We start from the raw sequence: 21,162 nt of genomic DNA, 5'->3' as shown, positions 1-21,162 counted from the left end.
AACAGCACATAGAAAACCAATCTCTTGGAGCACAGGTATTAAAATTTTATTCACTTTCATAAGCTAGATATAATTTCAAATATTTTATATGTTAAATGTATAAATCATTAATATTTAATGGTTTTTAATCCAACCAGTCCATCCTAAAGGAAACCAGTCCTGAATATTCATTGGAAGGACTGATGCTGAAGCTGAAACTCCCAATACTTTGGCCACCTGATGCGAAGAATTGACTCATTTGAAAAGACCCTGATGCTGGAAAAGATTGAAGGCAGGAGGAGAAGGGGACGACAGAGGATGAGATGGTTGGATGGCATCACTGACTCAATGGACATGAGTTTCAGTAAACTCCGGGAGTTGGTGATGGACAGGGAGGCCTGGTGTGCTGTAGCCCATGGGGTCGCAAAGAGTCGGACATGACTGAGCAACTGAACTAAATTGAAGTGGCTGATTAATATATATTCAAACATTAATAATTATGCTTGAAGCAGCCACCTGCTGTTTTTCCCCAAGGAGTCTTAAGTGCAGAAAACCTCATGGATGGGCTGTCCCCCGTGACAGTGAGGGCCATTCTCACCACTGCCCCTCACTCCCAGAACTTACACTCTGGTCACGGGAGGGGCCACTGCTGGTTTATAAAAGGCACAAGCTCTGTCACAGGACATGCCTGACCTTGCCAGCTGCTGTCTGCGTCTGACACCGTAATTCAGCCCCCGCGGGCAGCTGCTGGTAGCTCAGTGAATTCCACGGACAGGAGTTCATTTCTGCGAAGCATGTCTTCCCACTGGAGTCAGTGCTGTGTGAGACACCTAATTCTCTACTGCTGTGTAACGAATTAGACCCATTATAGCAGACAGTGTCTTAAAACAGCAGGCGTTTATTGCCTGCCAGGTCCGGTGGGTCAGGAGTCTAGTGACTGAGCTGGTGGCTCTGGCTCAAGATCTCCCCTGGAGCTGAGGTCAAAGTTCATGGCACTGCAGTCTCTAGAGGTCATCCTGGAGCAGACTTCACCTCTGAACTCACGTCTGGGCCAGAGTTCCTCCCCACAAGGTCTCTCTCCACAGGGCTGCATGGTGATAGGCAGCTGGCTACTCCCCCTGCAAAAAATAACAAAGAGTGAGAACACAGGATTTAAGCTGCAGGCTTTTATAACGTAATCTAGGAAATAGTATCATCACTTCTGCCACTGTGAACTCCTAAGTCCCCACCACGCAAGGGACACAAATTAAGCTTCCTCTCTTGAAAAGAGGAGTGGCTGAGAATTGAGACAAATTTTGAAAACCACCACAGATTCTTTGGTTCCAGAAGAAGAATTCTACAGGTCCATGGGGAGGTATAGCCCCCAGACTCAGCAAATGCATCTACGCCAGAGAAGACAACACCACCTCATCCATGACAGAAGGGGTTTAACGTAACCCACACACCACAGGCAGCTGGTTGGTACTGGGTAGGGGTGTTACACTGGGGGTTCTGCTTGGCCTTTGTTAGTAGGAAGGAGATCCTGACACCTGAGCATGACAGGTTGTCCTGTTTGCTTGAGTTGTGAACTCCTTCTTGGCCATGGATGCTCTCTGATGGGCATTTACTTGGGACAGAATTTTTTTAACTTCCTGTCCCTATATTGGGAGGCCCTTTAACATACCTCTCCTCCCCAGACCTACTCGTCACCAACTTTTCATTTTGCTTTTTCCAAACCTTTGACCAGCTGCCCAATCTGTTGGCTGCTGCCTTTGAGTCAGCAGAGAGCCGACTCACATCTTCTCCCTTTTGAAGTGGACCAGATGCACCAACGCAAATCCTGCTCTTGAGAGTGTTGTCATCTACTCCTGAGAGGAAGATGAAATGTAGCTTTACTCACATCTGGCCTACCACCCACATCCATACATCAGTTCACCTGACTTCAGTCACTCAGTTGTGTCCAACTCTTTGCAAACCCATGGACTGCAGCACGCCAGGCCTCCCTGTCCATCACCAACTCCCAGAGCTTGCTCAAACTCATGTCCATCGAGTCGGTGATGCCATCCAACCATCTTATCCTCTGTCGTGCCTTTCTCCTTCCACCTTCAATCTTTCCCAGCATCAGGGTCTTTTCCAATTCATTGGATCTTCGCATCAGGTAGCCAAAGTATTGGAGCTTCAGCTTCAGCATCAGTCCTTCCAATGAATATTCAGGACTGTTTTCTTTTAGGATTGACTGGTTTAATCTCCTTGCAGTCCAAGGGACTGTCAAGAGTCTTCTCCAACACCACAGTTCAGAAGCATCAATTCTTCGGTGCTCAGCTTTCTTTATAGTCCAACTCTCACATCCATACACGACTACTGGAAAAACCATAGCTTTGACTAGATGGACCTTTGTCGGCAAAGTAATGTCTCTGCTTTTTAATATGCTCTCTAGGTTGGTCATAGCTTTTCTTCCAAGGAATAAGTGTCTTTTAATTTCATGGCTGCAGTCACCATCTGCATTAATTTTGGGCCCCCCCCCCCCAAAATAAAGTCTCTCACTGATTCCATTGTTTCCCTATCTATTTGCCATGATGTGATGGAACCAGATGCCATGATCTTAGTTTTCTGAATGTTGAGCTTTAAGCCAACTTTTTCACTCTCCTCTTTCACTTTCATCAGGAGCCTCTTTAGTTCCTCTTTGCTTTCTGCCATAAGGGTGGTGTCATCTGTGTATCTGAGGTTATTGATATTTAACCCAGCAATCTTGATTCCAGTTTGTGCTTCATCCAGTCTGGCATTTTGCATGATGTACTCTGCATATAAGTTAAATAAGAAGGGTACCAATATATAGCCTTGAAGTACTCCTTTCCTGACTTGGAACCAGTCCGTTGTTCCATGTATCGTTCTAACTGTTGCTTCTTGACCTGCATACAGGTTTCTCAGGGGCAGGTAAGCTGGTCTGGTAGTCCCATCTCTTGAAGGATTTTCCACAGTGTGTTGTGATCCACACAGTCAAAGGCTTTGGCATAATCAATAAAGCAGAAGTAGATGTTTTTCTGGAACTCTCTTGCTTTTTCGATGATTTGAATGAAATCAAATGTTGGAAATTTGATCTCTGGTTCCTCTGCCTTTTCTAAATCCACCTTGAACATCTGGAAGTTCTCGGTTCATATACTGTTGAAGCCTAGCTTGGGAATTTTGAGCATTACTTTGCCAGCATGTGAGACGAGTGCAATTATGTGGTAGTGTGAACATTCTTTGGCATTGCCTTTCCTAGGGATTTGATTGAAAACTGACCTTTTCCAGTCCTGTGACTACTGCTGAGTTTTCCAAATTTGCTAGCATATTGAGTGCAGAACTTTCAGAGTATCACCTTTTGAGATTTGAAATAGCTCAACTGGAATTCCATCACCTCTGCTAGTTTGCTCGTAGTGATGCTTCCGAAGGCCCACTTGACTTCGCACTCCAGGATGTCTGACTCTAAGTGAGTGATCACACTATAGTGGTTATCTGGGTCATTAAGATCTTTTTTTGTGTGTAGTTCTTCTGTGTATTCTTGCCACCTCTTCTTAATATCATCTGCTTCTGTTAGGTCAATACTGTTTCTGTCTTTTATTGTGCCCATCTTTGCATGAAATATTCCCTTGATATCTCTAATTTTCTTGAAGAGAGCTCTAGTCTTTCCCATCCTATTGTTTTCCTCTATTTCTTTGCACTGATCACTGAGGAAGGCTTTCTTATCTCTCCTTGCTTGTCTTTGGAACTCCACATTCAGATGGGTATATCTTTCCTTTTCTCCTTTGCCTTTAGCTTCTCTTCTTTTCTCAGCTATTTGTAAGGCCTCCTCAGACAACCATTTTGCCTTTTTTCCATTTCTTTTTCTTGGGGATGGCCTTGATCACTGCATCCTGTACAATGTCACAAACCTCTGTCCATAGTTCTTCAGGCACTCTATCAGATCTAATCCCTTCAATCTATTTCTCACTTCCACTGTATAATCGTAAGGAATTTGATTTAGGCTATACCTGGTCTAGTGGTTTTCCCTACATTCTTCAATTTAAGTCTGAATTTTACAATAAGGAGTTCATAATCTGAGCTACAGTTAGCTCCTGATCTTGTTTTTGCTGAGTGTGTAGAGCTGCTCCATCTTTGGCTGCAAAGAATATAACCAATCTGATTTCGGTGTTAACCATCTTGTGCTGTTCATATGTACAGTCGTCTCTTGTGTTGTTGGAAGATGGTGTTTGCTATGATCAGTGTGTTCTCTTGGCAAAAGTCTATTAGCCTGTGCCCTAATTCATTTTGTACTCCAAGGCCAAACTTGCCAGTTACTCCAGGTATCTCTTGACTTCCTACTTTTGCATTCGTCTCCTGTGATGAAAAGGACATCTTTTTTGGTGTTAGTTCTAGAAGGTCTGATAGATCTTCATAGAAGGGTTCAACTCCAGCTTCTTTGGCATTAGTGGTTGGGGCATAGATTTGGATTACTGTGATATTGAATGGTTTGCCTTGGAAATGAACAGAAATCATTATGTCATTCTTGAAACTGCACCCGAGTACTGCATTTTGAACTCTTTTGTTGACTATGAGGGTTTGGTTCTCCTTGGATGGCAAACATCCTTCCATTAACCATGCTTTTTATTCCTTTATGAAATATTCAATGAGGACCCCCACCTTCCCAAGGTACAGACTGAGGCAGCATGGGAGGAGGAGATATTACAGGACCAAAGTCATCTTTGCAGGTTGTGAACTCTGGGCCCACTCAGCTCCAAGCTGTTGGACACTGCTGATTTGATAATGGAAGTTTGTTTGTCACAACCAGTGGTTTGGTTCTTTGGATTAGATCCCTGATGGCAAACTTCTTTGAAAAGGGCCAGATACCAAATAGTTTAGACTTTGGAAGCCACACAATTTCTCCTGGAACTGTATTGTAAAAGCAGTCATAGATAATGTGTAAATGAATGGGCTCATTTACTGTGTTCCAATAAAACTTTAGTTGTATAAAATCTCAGACTCTCACAGTACCTGACAGCTATTTCTTGCTCATTAGATTTAATCAGCAAACGTCATCAATATAATGGGCTGGCAGAAGGGGCTGACTCTGTTGGTAAGGGAGGTTTGTGGAAAGAATGACAAGTTCTCAGCCTTTAAAATTTTACCCAAATAAGATACATTTTCACAGGGTTCCACTCTTTCCCCTCAGCTAAGAGGCTGGCAGGGCTGGGTATTTAATTAGTGCTGCCACATTTACCAGAAGATGTGGGCTTGGTCCTTGGCCATACATTCCCTGAGACCACAGGATGTGAGGGGCTTCTTCAGAGCTCCTGTCCACACATTCTTGTTCTCAATATATGTTCTTAGTGGCACCTTCATTTTCTCTTTCCCTATGTATTCTCTCTAGGGTGTTAGATAAAACCAGATGACACTAAGCTTGGACAGTGTCCAGTGGATAATTTGAGGACTCAGGATGATGCTACCCCACCCTTTGGATTGTCATGGTGTGTTTCTTGCCACTAAGAGTTTATCCCTGTGCTCCTCAAATATGAACAACTCAATTCAGAATTCTACCTGAAGAGGCAATTTCCCAAGGCCACTGTTGTATCAGCCAAGGTCACTAAGGAAATAGTTGGCCGTCTCCAATTTACTGTAATTCAAGGAAGCTTAATAAAGGGGCTATTCACAAAGATAGGTCTGGGTTGCAGAGAAACAAGCAATAGGGTCTTATCCTGGGCCTAGTGACACTGTGGTGTCCCCACACCCAGATCTCCAATAGATGAGGGCACTTCTCCAGCTACTTGTGACTTTAATGTGGAGATGGAGCCAGCTCAAGGTGGGTGGGGTGGGGGGAGTACCCTGGCTTACCTCTTTGAGTAAAACAGACGTCACAGAGTAAGAAACCGTGGAGGGCAAACAAAAAATATTCAGTATAGTTCATTTTGGGTTTTTAAAAACTGTGCATCAACAGCATTGCTTTGTGAAGAGAAACCTGTGAGGGGAGAACATATAGAAACAAAATGTGTTCCTATCATGTTAAAAAGAGTTGAGACAAATATTTCAGTGACTTAAGATTAAGAGGGCCTATGTTTGCAATGTTAATTTGATGAATAACATTCACTGTACAAAATAGTAAATATAAATTAAGTGTATTTAAAAGTTACTGTCATTCATGTAAACATTTTGCTAAAAATGTATGTAGTAGCATTCTCCTTGTGCATCAGTCCTGAAGGATTTTTAAGAAACCTACATAAACATGTTTGATTAAATATCGTTGAGGTAACAGGGCTACTTATTTAACTTATATGCAGAGTACATCATGAGAAATGCTGGGCTGGAGAAAGCACAAGCTGGAATCAAGATTGCCGGGAGAAATATCAATAACCTCAGATATGCAGATGACACCACCCTTATGGCAGCAAGTGAAGAACTAAAGAGCCTCTTGATAAAAGTGAAAGAGGAGAGTGAAAAAGTTGGCTTAAAGCTCACCATTCAGAAAACTAAGATCATGGCATCCGGTCCCATCACTTCATGGCAAATAAATGGGGAAACAGTGGAAACAGTGGCTGACTTTATTTTTCTGGGCTCCAAAATCACTGCAGATGGTGAGTGCAGCCATGAAATTAAAAGACGCTCACTCCTTGGAAGGAAAGTTATGACTAACCTAGACAGCATATTAAAAAGCAGAGACAAAAAAAAAGCAGAAACATTACTTTGCCAACAATGGTCCGTCTAGTCAAGGCTATGGTTTCTCCAGTGTTCATGTATGGATGTGAGAGTTGAAATATAAAGAAAGCTGAGCACCGAAGAACTGATGCTTTTGAACTGTGGTGTTGGAGAAGACTCTTGAGAGTCCCTTGGACTGCAAGGAGATCCAACCAGTCCATCCTAAAGGAGATCAGTCCTGGGTGTTCACTGGAAGGACTGATGTTGAAGCTGAAACTCCAATACTTTGGCCACCTGATGTGAAGAACTGACTCATTGGAAAAGACCCTGATGCTGGGAAAGACCGAAGGCAGGAGGAGAAGGGGACGCAGAGGATGAGATGGCTGGATGGCATCACCGACTCAATGCACATGGGTTTGGGTGGACTCCGGGAGTTGGTGATGGACAGGGAGGCCTGCCGTGCCTGTGATTCATGGGGTCACAGTCGGGCATGACTGAGCGACTGAACTGAACTGAACAGGGTTCAACATCAGGTCAAATTGGGTGTCAGTGAATACAATTTCCTATCTCACTTTCCTCATTTTGATTTTCCATTCAGGGAGTTTTCATGTATTCTGTGTAGCTGTACGCACATCCACAGGTTATTTTTTTAAGTCTCCTCCTGTCTTTAGAGGCAGCGCGGGGCAGCGGGGACAGCAAGAGGAGCCGAACCGCCGGTGCCCCTCCTGGCCTCGCCACTCCCAGCTGGCTGGACGCCCGGCCTCGCTCTTCTGTGAGTCACGAATAACGGTCCCGTCCCCCAGGGTGGAAGGGAAGCTGGAGATAAATACGTGCAGGGCTTAACACAACCCCTGGCAGAGAGTAACATGTAAGCTACAATCATTATTATCAGATATCTACAATTAAACTGAAAACAGAGAAGTTATCCGTCGAGGGCCATGCCCGTCAAGACCACCACTTATGAATTACTGGGAATCTCGGTTTTTGTTTGTTTACCTGGTTTTGCTCCCAGAATCCCGAAGTAAGAACCAGCAGGTAAATTACTGAGCCGCTGCACCGACACCACGCACTGATATCAGTACGTTCACACTAACTGTACATTTAATTTTCATTTTCCTCATTTTCTTCCTTTTGGGCCCAGGAAGTGACGGAGCGATCCCGGGCGAGTACGTTGATCTCCCTCAAAGTATTGTGAGGGAATGACTGTGCCGGCAACCGCCAAGACAGCTGCATTTCCGGTGGAAGTGCTGTGACTCTCTTCGCTTTCACCAACCTGTTCACAAAACCGAAAGGCGAATTCTAAGCCTGAGCCCCAGCCTTCAGAGGCCGCCGAGACCCCGCAGCCATCGCAGCCTCCTCAGCGAGAGCGACCCGCCGCCGTCGCCGCCACGTTTAAATAAGGCGCCGGCTTCTCATTGGCTGGCACTGCTGCTCAGCGATTGGCCCCGCTCGGAGGTGGGCGGAACCGGGGAAGCCCATTGGTGGAGACGGGAATTTTAAACGGGGCAAAACCCTTTCTCGGTTCGCTTCTCTCTCCAGTTTGAGTTTGTGCGTCCGGACGCCTTTCTGGGTCCTGGCAACTGGACCACAAAGGGGGCGAGTTCTCTCTCGATCCCCGCAGCTCCTCGAGGGGAGGCGGTGGGCGTTCTTGCGGAGGCCGCTCGGAGCAGCCGGGTGTACCCAGAGGCTTCGATGGCTACCTGGCAGCGGGGGCGCGGCTGCTGGGAGTGGAGCCCGCCGGAGCCGAGGCCGCGGGCGGGGCCGAGGGGTCCCCGCACCGAGGAGGAGGCGGCGTCCCCGGCCGTCCTGTCCCTCAGCCACTTCTGCAGGTCGCCCTTCCTCTGCTTCGGGGACGTGCGCCTGGGAGCCTCGCGGACGCTGCCCCTGACCCTGGACAACCCCAACGAGGAGGCGGCCGCCGTGCGGCTGTCCCGCGGCCCCGCCGCCGAACGCGGCTTCACGATCTGGCCGAGCGCCTTCGTGCTGCAGGTAGGAGGGGGGTGCGGCCTCCCCGCCACGCTCCGGGAGCCGGGCTCGGAAGGGGCAGGAGCGGACCTGAGTAAAAGCCGGGTGCTTCCCTGAGATGCTGGTGAGCCCCGGTCCCCCGGGCCAGAGGAGCCCGGGTGGGCGGGGACCCGGCGGTGACAGCGCGCGCGCCCGCGCCGGGCATCCTTCAGAGCCCTTACCTCCCTTCTGTGACAGAGAAGCGTTTCTCATTGACTTAGGGCCTCGAGAAGATTGGCAGTTCTAGAGGAGTGGATGGCACGTTTACAGTTAATATTCTTATCTCTCATCTATTCATCCATCTATCCATCTACCTGTCTGCATTTAAGATTGCCAGGAGTACTCTGTTTAGAGCAGGGTTTTTAAATTGCTTTCTGTCAGTCATCTTAATAGGCGCTTTAGTTTCTGAAGGGAAACTGACTCCATGGAGTGTCAGAGTAACTACTCTGGTGAGCTTTGTTTTGGCCAAATAGCAACAAAACCAAAAACACTTTCTCAGGGTTGTTTTCAACAAGTATGCACACTTTATTATTTTAGTCTTTTTTTTTTTCCTTTGCCGTAGTGTAGTTTTAATGGTGATTCAAATTTAATTTTGTGACTGCTGTTTCAAGGATTTCCAGGGTAACTTTTCTGCATTACACTGGCCACAGTAAAGCTCCCATTCCTGTCATAAAAATCCAGAGCATTTACATCCTTATTTGGACTGCAGTTAGATTGGTTAGAACCTCTGAAAGTGTGAAAAGAAAAAAAAAATTAGCTGAGGGAGTTCCACTCCTTGTCTAAATAACCACTTCCTAAAGCAGTGATACGGAGAAGGAAATGGCAGCCCACTCCAGTGTTCTTGCCTGGAGAATCCCAGGGACGGCGGAGCCTGGCAGGCTGCGGTCTATGGGGTCACACAGAGTCGGACACGACTGAAGTGACTTAGCAGCAGCAGCAGCAGCAGCAGAGCAGTGATACAGGGCTCTGAGCTGAGGTCCACTGACTGAAGCACTGGTTCAGCTACAGTTAAGAACCTGCCGTTCCCCTCTAGTTTATAAATGCTTGCTTTTCTTTTTGTGGGAAAACAAATACTTATTTTTTCTATCTACACTATACTTCTGCTTGTTCTTTTTTGTTTTATGGGACTAAAGTTTTTTAACTTTGTTTTTTAGAATTGTACTTTTATATTGTAAAAGTTAACTGTTCTTTTAAACCATATGTTTGTGGTGTTTTATGGTTTCTGCTTTAAAACAAAGCTTGTCTTTTATTAGCTGTTGATTTCCCTCAGCTTCAGGTTTGGGTTGTTGATTCCACTCAACCACTAAGATAATACATACAAACGATAATGTTTACCTTTTACAGATTGTTCTCAATTCTGTTGCCTTATTTAATCCTTACAACAAACTCATGGGGTCATTATTGACATTAGAGGATAAGGTACCGCTGTCAAAGGGTTTGTGTGCAGTGGATCGGAGTTAGGCAGCTCGGTTCACTCTTCTGAGTCTCTATTTTCTCGTCTATTAGTTGGAAGTAATGCCAGCTGAAGCTGTGCATGGTGCTCAAATGAGAGAAAGCTTCAAGCAGAGATCTTGACTGTGACCTGAATAAATGTTCCCTTCTTAATTTTTAACGAGGAAATATGCTCAGAGGGTGAAAACATTTACACATATAGTTTTATTCTTGGCAATTGACACAGTTGGGATTCTCATCCAGGTCTTTAAATCTCGTGCACTTTTGCTTATATTGATTCAAAGACAGGAGGCATAGTTCCTTCCTAAAGACATATGTTAGGAGGATGAGGGGAAGTTCTAAGAACAAGGAGAAATTGCATCAGATAGGCACCAAGAAGGATGGGATGTTTTGAGGAGACTGGTGGTTCTAAATTTGAGGGCATCAGAATCAACTAAGCGCAAAATACTTGGGGCCCCTCAGAGTCTGATTCCATAGGTGCAGAGGACAACTAGAATTTGCTTTTCTCAGAAGTTCCCAGGTGATGCCTCTGCTACTGGTCCAAGGACCACATTTTGAAAAGCACAATAGTAGAAAATACCTATGTGAACTTCCCTTATCTAAAACACACCCTTGGTGAATTAGCATGTCACCGTAGGCCTAAGCAGCATTTCTCTGAGATGCCTCAACCACTCACATCAGATTTGTCTGGATTGCTTGTAATATGGGAGATTTCTGCTCATCACTCCACACTTGCTAATGTGAATCTCTGGGGTTAAATACAGAAAACTGCATTTTAAACAAGATCTTTTGTATGCCGATGGCATCTCAAGAACCACTAGGTAAAGTATTATACCTGCCAGAGAGTGACTTCACAGTTGGTATAAAAATAGGTCTACAATACAATGTATCTAGGCCTGAAAAGGAATGAAGGACCAGAGACTCATTCAGGATGTTTTTTGCGGAGCAAATTTATGGACGGCCCTTTTCAAGGAAAAAACTTTTTTTTTTTTTGCATCCTTCTTTGTATTCTTATCTATTTTTTTCCATGATACATTAAAAACTGTATTTTTCACACACCTACTTTTTGCCAGGTACTGTGTGAGACATTCAGCTTATAAAATTGAGGACAAAGGAGAAAAAAAATTTAAATGATCTTTTGGGTTTCTCTTACTCTCCTAATCATGCTTTTTAAAACTGTGATAATACTGGTGTGCTAGAATCTGCCCATGACGGCTGTCATGTAGGGGTTGTGTCATTTGGGTCTGAGTCTTCATAATGACAGTCAGTTAAAATCACCACCCGCCACACTGACCGCTTCCCTTGTAGCTCAGTTGGTAAAGAATCTGCCTGCATTGCAGGAGATCTGGGTTCGATTCCTGGATCCAAAAGATCCCCTGAAGAAGGAAATGGCAACCCACTCTAGTATTCTTGCCTGGAGAATCCCATGGACAGAGGAACCTAGCAGGCTACAGTCCATGGGGTCACAAGAGTCAGACATGGCTTAGCGACTAAAGCACATCACACTGAATGGAGTTAAGCTGTGTATCCGTCCTGGCTCTGTGTCACCTCCTGGTGAGCTATGAACAACCACAGGTACCAGGGCCCCGCTTCAGCATCATTCCTGGGACGCCATGGGGAGGACCAGGGCATCTTTACTTTCCACAACCCCCTCAAAGTGATTCCTGTAGCCAGGTGTGCAAATAATTTAACTGGATGGTTTAACAGACTCATTGGTGCCAGTTATAGGAATATGAGTTTCTGCTACAGATGAGTAGAAACTAGCATGAGGCCACTTGCACTTCTTTAATAAACAAGCTATCCTTCTTCTGTCTGCAGTGAGTGTGATGCTATTTTGATCTGACTGGAAGACTTGGATGAACTGGCTTAATAGCAGCCCCAAAACTGACTCTGCCCCTCCCTCTCTTCACCTCTGGGCTTCTGAGACTGCTCTGCCCATTGCACTTATGGCCACCAGGGGGCGAGCCAGATCCAGTTAATAACCACGCACCTTCCGTTGTCACTGACTACAATTGTCATTTTCTGATTTGTCACTAATAAGGGTGTAAACAAAAACTGCAGAATCTTAGGACTTGAGGGAAATGACAAAAGATTTTGTTCACTGATTCCCAGCTTTAAAAAATTTCCTCCCCAAGAAGAGATGCAGTACACATTGTAAATTGCTATCCTGACTTTCTCATGTCTCTCTTAGAATCCAGATAAAATAGTACCACTCTTCTCTCAGACACTTGGCAATGCTTCTGTTCAAAAAAATGAACAGTGATGCATAAACTGACATTACTGAAGGTATTTGAAAGAAAATATATAACAGATCTGTTCCCTCATTTGTTTTGTTTAAGTTACTAAGAGGTTGAAAGCAAGGAGGAAATGGGTAGGGAATCCAAATGAAGACTTACCAAGGGGAAAAAGCAAAATGCTTCATGTTTTATCTCAGTTTTTATACCTCTGAGAGTATTTGTCTCCATAAAAAGTCAAGTTTTGTAGATAGACTATCACCATCACAGTCTGAAAAGCAGGTATCAGTTATAAACCCCTTTTAAGTGTCTCTCAGAACTGACTTGCTCTCAGTGGCTTAGTCTATGAACTGTTACAAATTAAAGAAGGACTTCCTCATGGGAGAGTGGATGGAGGAGGAGAAGGTAGGAAAGAGGAAAGGGGGAGGAACATTTTGAGCATCTTTTTTCCCAATGTACTCTCCTGGGTTACAGGATTAAGCCTTCAATTAAGGATAAAAAGACTTGAACTTCATTTTGGTATGCCTTAAAGAAAATAGGCAAACAAACAAAACAAAACCTCTGAAGCCAACTGTACACCTAAGTAATGTTTACAATGTTTAGATGTGCTAGAGAGTTTTCAAACATACAGCAGTCCTCTGCTTCTCTCTCCAGCCTCATGTATCGCAGGTCATTTGCCTTCTCACTACTATTAACCACACTGGTCCTCTGTCTGTCTCTGGGGTTGTCCTACGAGGCAACCCTAACCATAACCCTGACCCTCTGGTTCCAGGGCTATGCATGTGCTGGTACCTTCTGAACTGCTTCTCCCTGACAGTTCAGTTGGCAAAGAATCCGTCTGCAATGTGGGAGACCTCGGTTCAATTACTGGGCTGGGAAGGTACCCTGGAGAAGGGATAGGCGACCCACTCCAGTGTTCTTGGGCTTCCCTGGTGGCTCAGCTGGTAAAGAATCCACCTGCAATGCGGGAGACCTGGGTTCAATACCCGGGTTGGGAAGATCCCCTGGAGAAGGGAAAGGCTACCCACTCTAGTATTCTGGCCTGGAGAATTACATGGACAGTCCATGGGGTCGCAAAGAGTCGGACACGACTGAGCTACTTTCACTTAGCTCTGTGTGTCCAGCTCATTCTTATACTTTGTTTTAGCTTAAATATTATAATTATTATAATCTCTGATCAGGCAGTTAGAGATTACAATTCCCTTCACTATTGCTGTGCCTCTCAACCTTTTTTTGTTTCATTGATGACAGTACTGGGGACTTGTATTTTTGTACTTATCTTTTTACTTAGATTCTGTCATTTCTTTTTATTGAGCAGAATATAGTGTCCATGAGACCAGAGGCCATGTGTGTTTTTCATTCATTCAATAATTTTGTCACTTAAATATTTAACATACGCCACCTCTGTGTCAGGCACTATGTCTGCCATTAGGCACTCAATAACTATTTGTTAAATAGTTCCTTCTTTAGAAGGAGCTCCCCCTTTTAAATTAAAAAAAAAAATTTTTTTATGTATAAATTGAGAAGCAAGTAGTAAGAATTCACACTCTTGAATTTATCCTAAATAGATAATTTCATCCAAATCTCAGTGACAATGAAATTTGAAAGATAAGCCCATTAAGTACAAGTGGATCTCAGATATTGTGGGTTCTCATCCAGACCACTGCAATAGAGTGAAAATCACAGAAAAATGAGTCACATGAAATTTTTGGTTTCCCAGTGCATATAAAATTTATGTATACACTATTCTGTAATTTTTTAAGTGTACTATATAGCATCATGTTGAAGAAGATGCTATATATATCTCAACTAAAAAGACTACTACTAAAAGATACTAACAATCAATTGAGCCTTATGCAAACTATACCTGTTTTGTGGTTGTAAGGTCTGACCTTGATGTTGGTGGCTGCTGACTGGTCAGGGTGGTGGTTGCTGAAGGCTGGGGTGACTGTGCTAATTTCTTAATATAAGACAGTAGTGAAGTGTGCTGCGTTGATTGGCTCTTCCTTTCATGAATAATTTCTCTATAGCCTGCAGTGCTATTTGATAGCATTTTCACCACAGCAGAACTTCTTTAAAAATTATAAGTCTCTCCTCTTCAGCCTTGTTCTGCTTTCCCAACTAGGTTTATGTAATATTCTAAATCCTTTGTCATCATTTCAATAATCTCCACAGCCTCTTCACCAGAAGTAGATTCCGTCTCAAACCAATCTCTTTGCTCATCCATAAGAAACAACTTCCCACCCATTCAAGTTTTATCATGAAATTGCAGCATTTCAGTCACATCCTCAGACACTTCTAAATCTGTTACTGAGTCCACACTTGTACTGCTCACCACACAACAGGCTCTTAATCCTAGAGACAAGCTGTTGGGGCAAGGAGTAGTGACTTTATATGGAAATGCAAGTGACCAAAAAGACGGTGGACTAGTGTCCCAAAGAACCATCTGACCCTAGTTAGAATTCAGGCTTCTTCTTCTTTTGTTTTTTAAGAGGAGGGCACGTGGTCTGTTGTTACAAACTTCTTGGTGTCAGAATCCTTTGTTCTTGCAGCTGTCCCTATAGGTCAGGTCATGGTGTTCCCATAAACCCCCAAAGGACAAATGCTGTAATGTATCCTACAACTTTTTAATCTCTATCTTACTGGGAAAGTGTAACACTTAAAGGTCAGAGCCTTGAGAGTGGGCTCTCCTGTATGTTTCAAGCTACCTGCAACATTCTTAGCTTGTACAAAAGCAATGGAATACAAAGTTTAAAGTAAAAGAAACAGATCTACTGTGGAGTGCGATTTATTCTTCCCTATTACAACTCAAGTTCTCTTGCTATTCCTCCCACATCTGCACCTTTGCTGAAGTCTTGAACCCCTCAAAGTCATTCCGGAAGACTGAAATCAACTTCTTCCAGATCCCTGTTGATGTTGACATTTTGACCTCTTCTCATGAATCATGAATGTTCTTAATGGCATCCAGAATGGTGGATCACTTTCAGAAGGTTTTCAATTTACTTTTCCCAGATCCATCAGAAAGAAGAAGCACTCTCCATGGTGGCTATAGCCTCATGAAATGTATTTCTTAAGGGTGAAATGGAAACTACTCCTTGTTTCTCTGGGTTGCAGAAGTCGTAAAGCTTCCTGAACCTTGATTACTACTTCATCTATAAAACATGCGTCATGAAAGTATCTGCTTCCTACAGATGTGAGATTCAGACTAGTTATGTTAGATACCTGAAACTAGGCCTGGACTATCAATAATGGTGCTATGGACTTTAGAGAAGCTCATGGGGAGCAAGGAATTTAGCTGATCATCTTTACATTTCTTTCTGAAAATGTCTTTCTCATATAAGGTATTTATATTTGAAATGGAAGTTCTGTACATAGTCTAAAGGAGTGGAAATAATGTGATTAAATTTTAAAAAAACCACTGAACTAAAATAAAGTGATTCGTAGACTCTCTGTTCCACTGCTTTCATATACAATTAAGAGTTTATTATAATTTTATTTTGTTGTGAACTTTGTTATTACTGGTAGCCTTTTTCCTTAGAATGAAATGAGCTAGGGTAGGAAGATACATTTGACTTGTTAAATGTTGGTGACTAACAACTATTAATCCTCTACGGTATTCTCTCTATTGATAATGGGGGTGTTAGTTGCTCACTTGTGTCCAACTCTGCAACCCTATGGACTATAGACCACCAGTCTTCTCTGTTCATGGGATTCTCCAGGCAAGAATACTGGAGTGTGTTGCCATGTACTTCTCCAGGAAATCCTCCTGACCCAGGGATCGAACCTGGGTCTCCTGCATTGCAGGCAGGTTCTTTACTGTCTGAGCCACCGGGGAAGCCCCATTTGTAATAATATGTAATATGTTTGTGTTGTTATACCTCACTACTGTTATAGTCACTTAAAATATGTTCTTTTGGTTATAGCCTAAAGAAAAAATTGTTGTTTCTATTACCTGGACACCGTTAAAAGGAGGCCGAGTAAGAGAGACCGTGACATTTCTTGTAAATGATATTCTGAAACACCAAGCTATATTACTAGGAAATGCAGAAGAGCCGAAAAAGAAAAAGGTAACAAGTTTTCATCATTCTATAATTTACTCTAGGAAATAATATGTAAAATCATTTTGTTCACAGATCTCTTGAAGTAACATACATAATACTGCCTATAAGTAGTATTAAACAGTTATCAACTTAATCTGTATGTTTTGCTTATCTTTGCAGAGGACTCTTTGGGATGCTATTAATAAGAAGAAAGTATCAGCGTCTTCAAGTCATAACAAGAAGGTTTCAAATATTCAAAATGTGAATAAAACATTTAATGTTTCCCCCAAAGCTGACAGAGTTAGGAGCCCACTACAAGCCTGTGAGAATCTGGCTACAAATGGAAACTCTTCCCCACCAGAAAGCAATCCTTTAATCCTTGAAGAAAATAAACTCCCCATATCACCTATCAGCCCCGCTTTCCAAGAGTGCCACAGGGAGACCTGCTTGCCACTTCCTATTCGTCGATCTACGACCTACACATCCCTTCCTGCTTCTGAAAATGGGGAACTGGTGAAAGCAGACGGTGCCAACACTGCAAAAGATTTTCATTTTAGTGAGAAAGGCATAACTGAAACTTCCTTTGACTCCATAGGTAATGGTAATAGTCAAATTGAAGAGAACGGTAAACTTACTCTTACCCCAAATTATTCTTCAAGTCTGAACATCACGCAAAGCCAAGGACATTTTTTAAGTCCAGATTCTTTTGTGAATAATAGCCATGCATCCAATAATGAACCAGAATTCGTGATGTGTCTCTCACCAGATACGTTTGTGAAAGGTAATACAAGGCCTGTGCTTTTGGAATCAAAAAGGGTACATGAAATCTGTCGGAAAATTTTAAGTCCAGATTCTTTCATAAATGATAATTATGGACTAAATGAGGATCTAGAAACAGAGTCAGTCAACCCAATTCTATCCCCAAATCAATTTTTAAAAGATAATAGGGCATATATACATATATCTCAGCAAACATGTAAATTGTCACCATTATCTACTGGATGTTTTCAGGACTCACAGCCTCCTCAAGATGAGAGAAAAAATGCAGCTGTACCTTGTATTTCTGAATGTCAGCAGTTAGAATCTTCAAAAGCTACTTTTGAAGCATCCAAAGCTTTAGAAAGGATGTCAAACTGTTACACTTTTAAAAAACAGAACCAGCCTAAACTTTCAGCAGTTCAGGATATTTCTAGTTGCAGCCGTGATAAACCTATTAAGAGACGCCCAATACTTTCTGCCACTGTGACTAAAAGAAAGACCACTTGGGCTGTAGAAAACCAAATGGAGACTGTTAAACCAAAGGCAAAAAGATGTCTCAATGTCGTAGTGGGTGACTGTGAAAAAGAAACAGATGATCAAAAACAGAAAGATGATTTTCATCCTTTTCTTCCAACTAGAGATTTAATATCGAGTAGACCTAAGAGCTCTAAAAACACAGTAACTCCTCCCTGCAAGGTAGCTTCAGTTGCTCGTAAAAGAAAGAGTGAGGGACACACAGGAGATGAAAATGTGACAGTGACAGTTACAGAATGCACAGAAGTACAAGAAGTCAAAAGGATCCATTTTTCTCCTGTGGAGTCTAAAACATCAACTGTTAAACACACAAAAAAAGTGGTAACCGCCTCCTTGAAACGTGTTAGCCACAGAGAGAAATTAGACCTGAAGAAGAAAACCGGTGAGTCTCATTAATAAAATCTTTCATGAACGTATACCTGTATGGGGGATATTTTCTATTTCTTTTGGTTTAGTAAATTGCTATTGAGAAGCTTGAATCAACTTGTACTTTTAAGCCACCACTTGGCTTAGTGGAAGATGAGTCAGACGTAGAGTAGGGCCGAATTCTGAAATCACTGTGATCTCATTCTTATTTACATTTTTGATGTTTTGTTCATCATGATTTTTCTGCAGTAATTTTTAAGAACTATTGCATTAAAATACTTGTCTTTCCATTTTTAAAAAATATTTTAACATATTTGTTTATTTGGTTGTATCGGGTCTTGGTTGCAGCATGCGAACTCTTTTTTTTCCCCCCCAAACTTTAAAGTTTTATTTTGTATTGGGGTGTAGCCGATTAATAATGTTGTGACAGTTTCAGATGAAAGCTGAAGGGACTTAGCCATACATTTACATGTATCCATTCTCCCCTAAACTCCCCTCCCATCCAGGCTGCCACATAACGTTGCGCAGAGTTCCATGTGCTATACAGTAGGTCCTTGTTGGTCATCCATTTTAAATATAGCAGTGTGTACTTAACCTTTCCAAGGTCCCTAACTATGCCTTCCCTCCCAGCAACCATAGTTCATTTCCTAAGTCTGTGAGTCTCTCTCTGTTTTGTAAGTTCATTGATATAATTTCTTTTTAGATTTCACACATAAGGTATGTCATAAGATATTTCTCCCTCTCTGTCTGACTTACTTCACTCAGTATGACACTCTCTAGGCCCACCCATATTACTGCAAGTGACATTATTTCATTCTTTTTAATGGGTTGAGTAATATTCCATTATATGTATGTGCCACATCTTCTTTATCCATTCCCTGTCGATTTAGACTGTGTTTCCATGTCCTGGCTACTGTAAACAGTGCTTCAGTGAACATCGGGGTGCATGTATCCTTTTGGATCATCGTTTTCTCTGGATACATGGCACGCAAACTCTTAGTTGTGGCAAGTGGGATCTAGTTCCCCAACCAGAGATCGAACCTGGGCCCCCTGCACTGGGAACATGGAGTCTCAGTCACTGGACCATCAGGGAAGTCCCTACCTGCTTGTCTTGCTGACAGTTTTTTTGCTCCCCCCGCCAGTGTCACACCCGGGGAAGTACTGAACGTGCCTCGCCTTAGTCCAGGCCCCAAGGTGAGGGCCCAGTGCATGCCTGGCCCCATCACACTGTCTGAGGGGGCGCAGAGGAGGCCTTCACCCAGGGACGGCATTCTCCTTAGCCTGTACTTGGCCGTTATTTGGGATGAAGACAAGGCCCCGAGCTCCTCTTTCCTTTAGGAGGAACCTCACCGTTCCTTTCCCAGCCCTCCCCCGTCCCACCCCTCTCTGCCTCAGAAACTGTCAGGACTAATCCCAGACTGCCTCGGATGCCAGTCAGGGTCCAGGTAGGAAAACAAACCACACAGGCTACGAAACAGATAATTTAAAGGGACTCTGGGACTCATAGGAGATGTCACGGCCGAGCACTTGAGCTCACTTCTCCTTGTGCGTGCCCCAGGGGGAGCCCCCTTCTGCATCTCCCCAGCTCTCTGCAGTGCCTGTGCGCTCTGGACTCACTGCCTTCCTTCGCATCTGTCTTTGCTGAATGCTCCCTCCTCCTGTTCCCGCCCTGACCTGGCCCTCTCCCGAGAACACACCTTCTCTCCTTCTCTGGCCCGGAACCTCCTGGGACCGTGGACCACCCACCGTCTCATACCTGCTTCCAGACTGTTGCTTCTCCTTTTTTCCTTGGAAATAGATGACAAGAAAGCCAAGGGCCACAGACAGCTTGAAGCTCAGTTTCCATACCACCCCACCTTGAGTTCTCCTTGTTGCAGAGAGACGACTGAGAATTTTAACATTTGGCTCATAAGACCTTCTCTAAAACTTCTACTTTATGATGTGTCTTTATGATTTCAAGATCCTTGAAGGAGATCCTTCCAGTACTCTGGCCGTGAGTTCCAGCCTCCTTAGGCCACACACTCTTAGAGCGTCTCCCTTGCCGGAATTTCAGCATTTTCTCTAAAAGCCAGTGAATCCGCCTCCATTTCCCCAGCCCTCACCCCTGACCTGTCATCATTTTCTCACTTGGCTTGGCCTCCACGGCTCATCGTAGTCCCTTGTTCCATCTTCGTGCTTTTCTGGCACATTCCAGTTCCCAGGCCAGCTCCATGCCTGAACCTTGCTGCTTGAGCTTTAACTCCATGACCGCTCATCTCCAGGAAGCCCGCAGCTCTTCTCGGCTCTGTCGTCCTGCTTTGTTGACTTTATCTCTCTGCTGCAGACTACTGCCACCCCTCCCTTTTTGTCCTGAAACCTTGAGCACCTCCTTCCTCCTCTGAGGACGAGGTAACAGTAGCCAGTGTTTGCTGCCTACGTTCCCCGCAGCCCCCGCTGTGAGTGCCTTGCTGTTAGCTCCTCTCACACCTACAGCAGTCAGACAGAGTAGACGCTGTCATGAACACATGTTCAAGTCAGGACACCTCCGCATCCAGAAGCTGAGTCTTTGCCTGAGGTCACGGGGAGTAAGTGGTCAGGCTGGGGCTCCCCAGGCAGGAGGCTCACAGCTGGTGCTCTGGGTCCTCACCTTCACCAGCAGCCTGCTTCCTACCTCCCTGAGGACGCAGAGGTGCCCATCCCCTGCTGCCTGCCCTCCTGTGGCAGCCTGAGAGGTCTGTGCGCCTGAGGCAGGCTCTTTACTAGTAATAGTAAAGACCCCAGCCGTCTACACGGTTGTTGTTTTAGCAGCTGCCTTTCCCTTGTCTCCAGGGTTTTACTCCCTATCGGGTCATTTCTGATTCATGCACAAAGCGCTGTTCTTACTTCCATCTCCCCCAAAAAACAGACTTCTCATTGATACCACATATCCATTCACACCTGGCATCTTTCTGCTTTTTTGTAAACAACACTCCTTCAAAGAACCTACATGTTCATTTTGTGATAGTTCACTGATTCTGTATACTTTTCCATGTAAACATTATGCTTGAATTAAAAGGTGCTTTTTAATGTAAAAAAAAAAAAAAATCATTTTGAAAGATGCTTTTATTAGCTGTTTCTAGTTCTCCTGTTTGTTGAAGTCACTTCAACCAGATTTTGATGACTCTAGTAAAACCTTTTTTTGTCAAGGTCAT

General features: G+C 43.8%; 1 protein-coding gene and 1 long non-coding RNA gene across 4 annotated transcripts in view; one reads left to right on the top strand and one right to left on the bottom strand.

Moving 5' to 3' along the window:
* Positions 1-22: 22 nt before the first annotated feature.
* Positions 23-7,983, bottom strand: LOC133069452 (uncharacterized). Of its 2 annotated transcripts, XR_009695870.1 has the most exons (5): positions 7,600-7,983; positions 6,427-6,601; positions 5,806-5,929; positions 1,696-1,826; positions 23-1,097 (listed from the first exon to the last, which is right to left on the bottom strand). It is a non-coding gene; the product is annotated as an uncharacterized LOC133069452 (long non-coding RNA). The 2 variants fall into 2 exon arrangements; XR_009695869.1 differs by lacking the exon at positions 1,696-1,826.
* Positions 7,984-8,155: 172 nt separating this feature from the next.
* The window catches only part of ASPM (assembly factor for spindle microtubules), a 60,984-nt gene continuing 47,977 nt past the window's right edge, over positions 8,156-21,162 (top strand). Inside the window, exons 1-3 of one of the 2 annotated variants that reach the window (XM_061161068.1) lie at positions 8,156-8,592; positions 16,217-16,360; positions 16,514-18,008. In XM_061161068.1, coding sequence (XP_061017051.1) covers positions 8,296-8,592; positions 16,217-16,360; positions 16,514-18,008 — 1,936 coding nt within the window. In that variant the 5' untranslated portion in view covers positions 8,156-8,295. The remainder of the gene's footprint in view (positions 8,593-16,216; positions 16,361-16,513; positions 18,009-21,162) is intronic. The other variant, XM_061161070.1, reaches the window with a different exon arrangement.

The sequence above is a fragment of the Dama dama genome, chromosome 14 (assembly GCF_033118175.1).
Source record: "Dama dama isolate Ldn47 chromosome 14, ASM3311817v1, whole genome shotgun sequence".
NCBI lineage: Eukaryota > Metazoa > Chordata > Mammalia > Artiodactyla > Cervidae > Dama > Dama dama.
The sequence above is the reverse complement of the archived record's forward strand: the minus strand, read 5'-3'. Positions and strand labels throughout refer to the sequence as shown.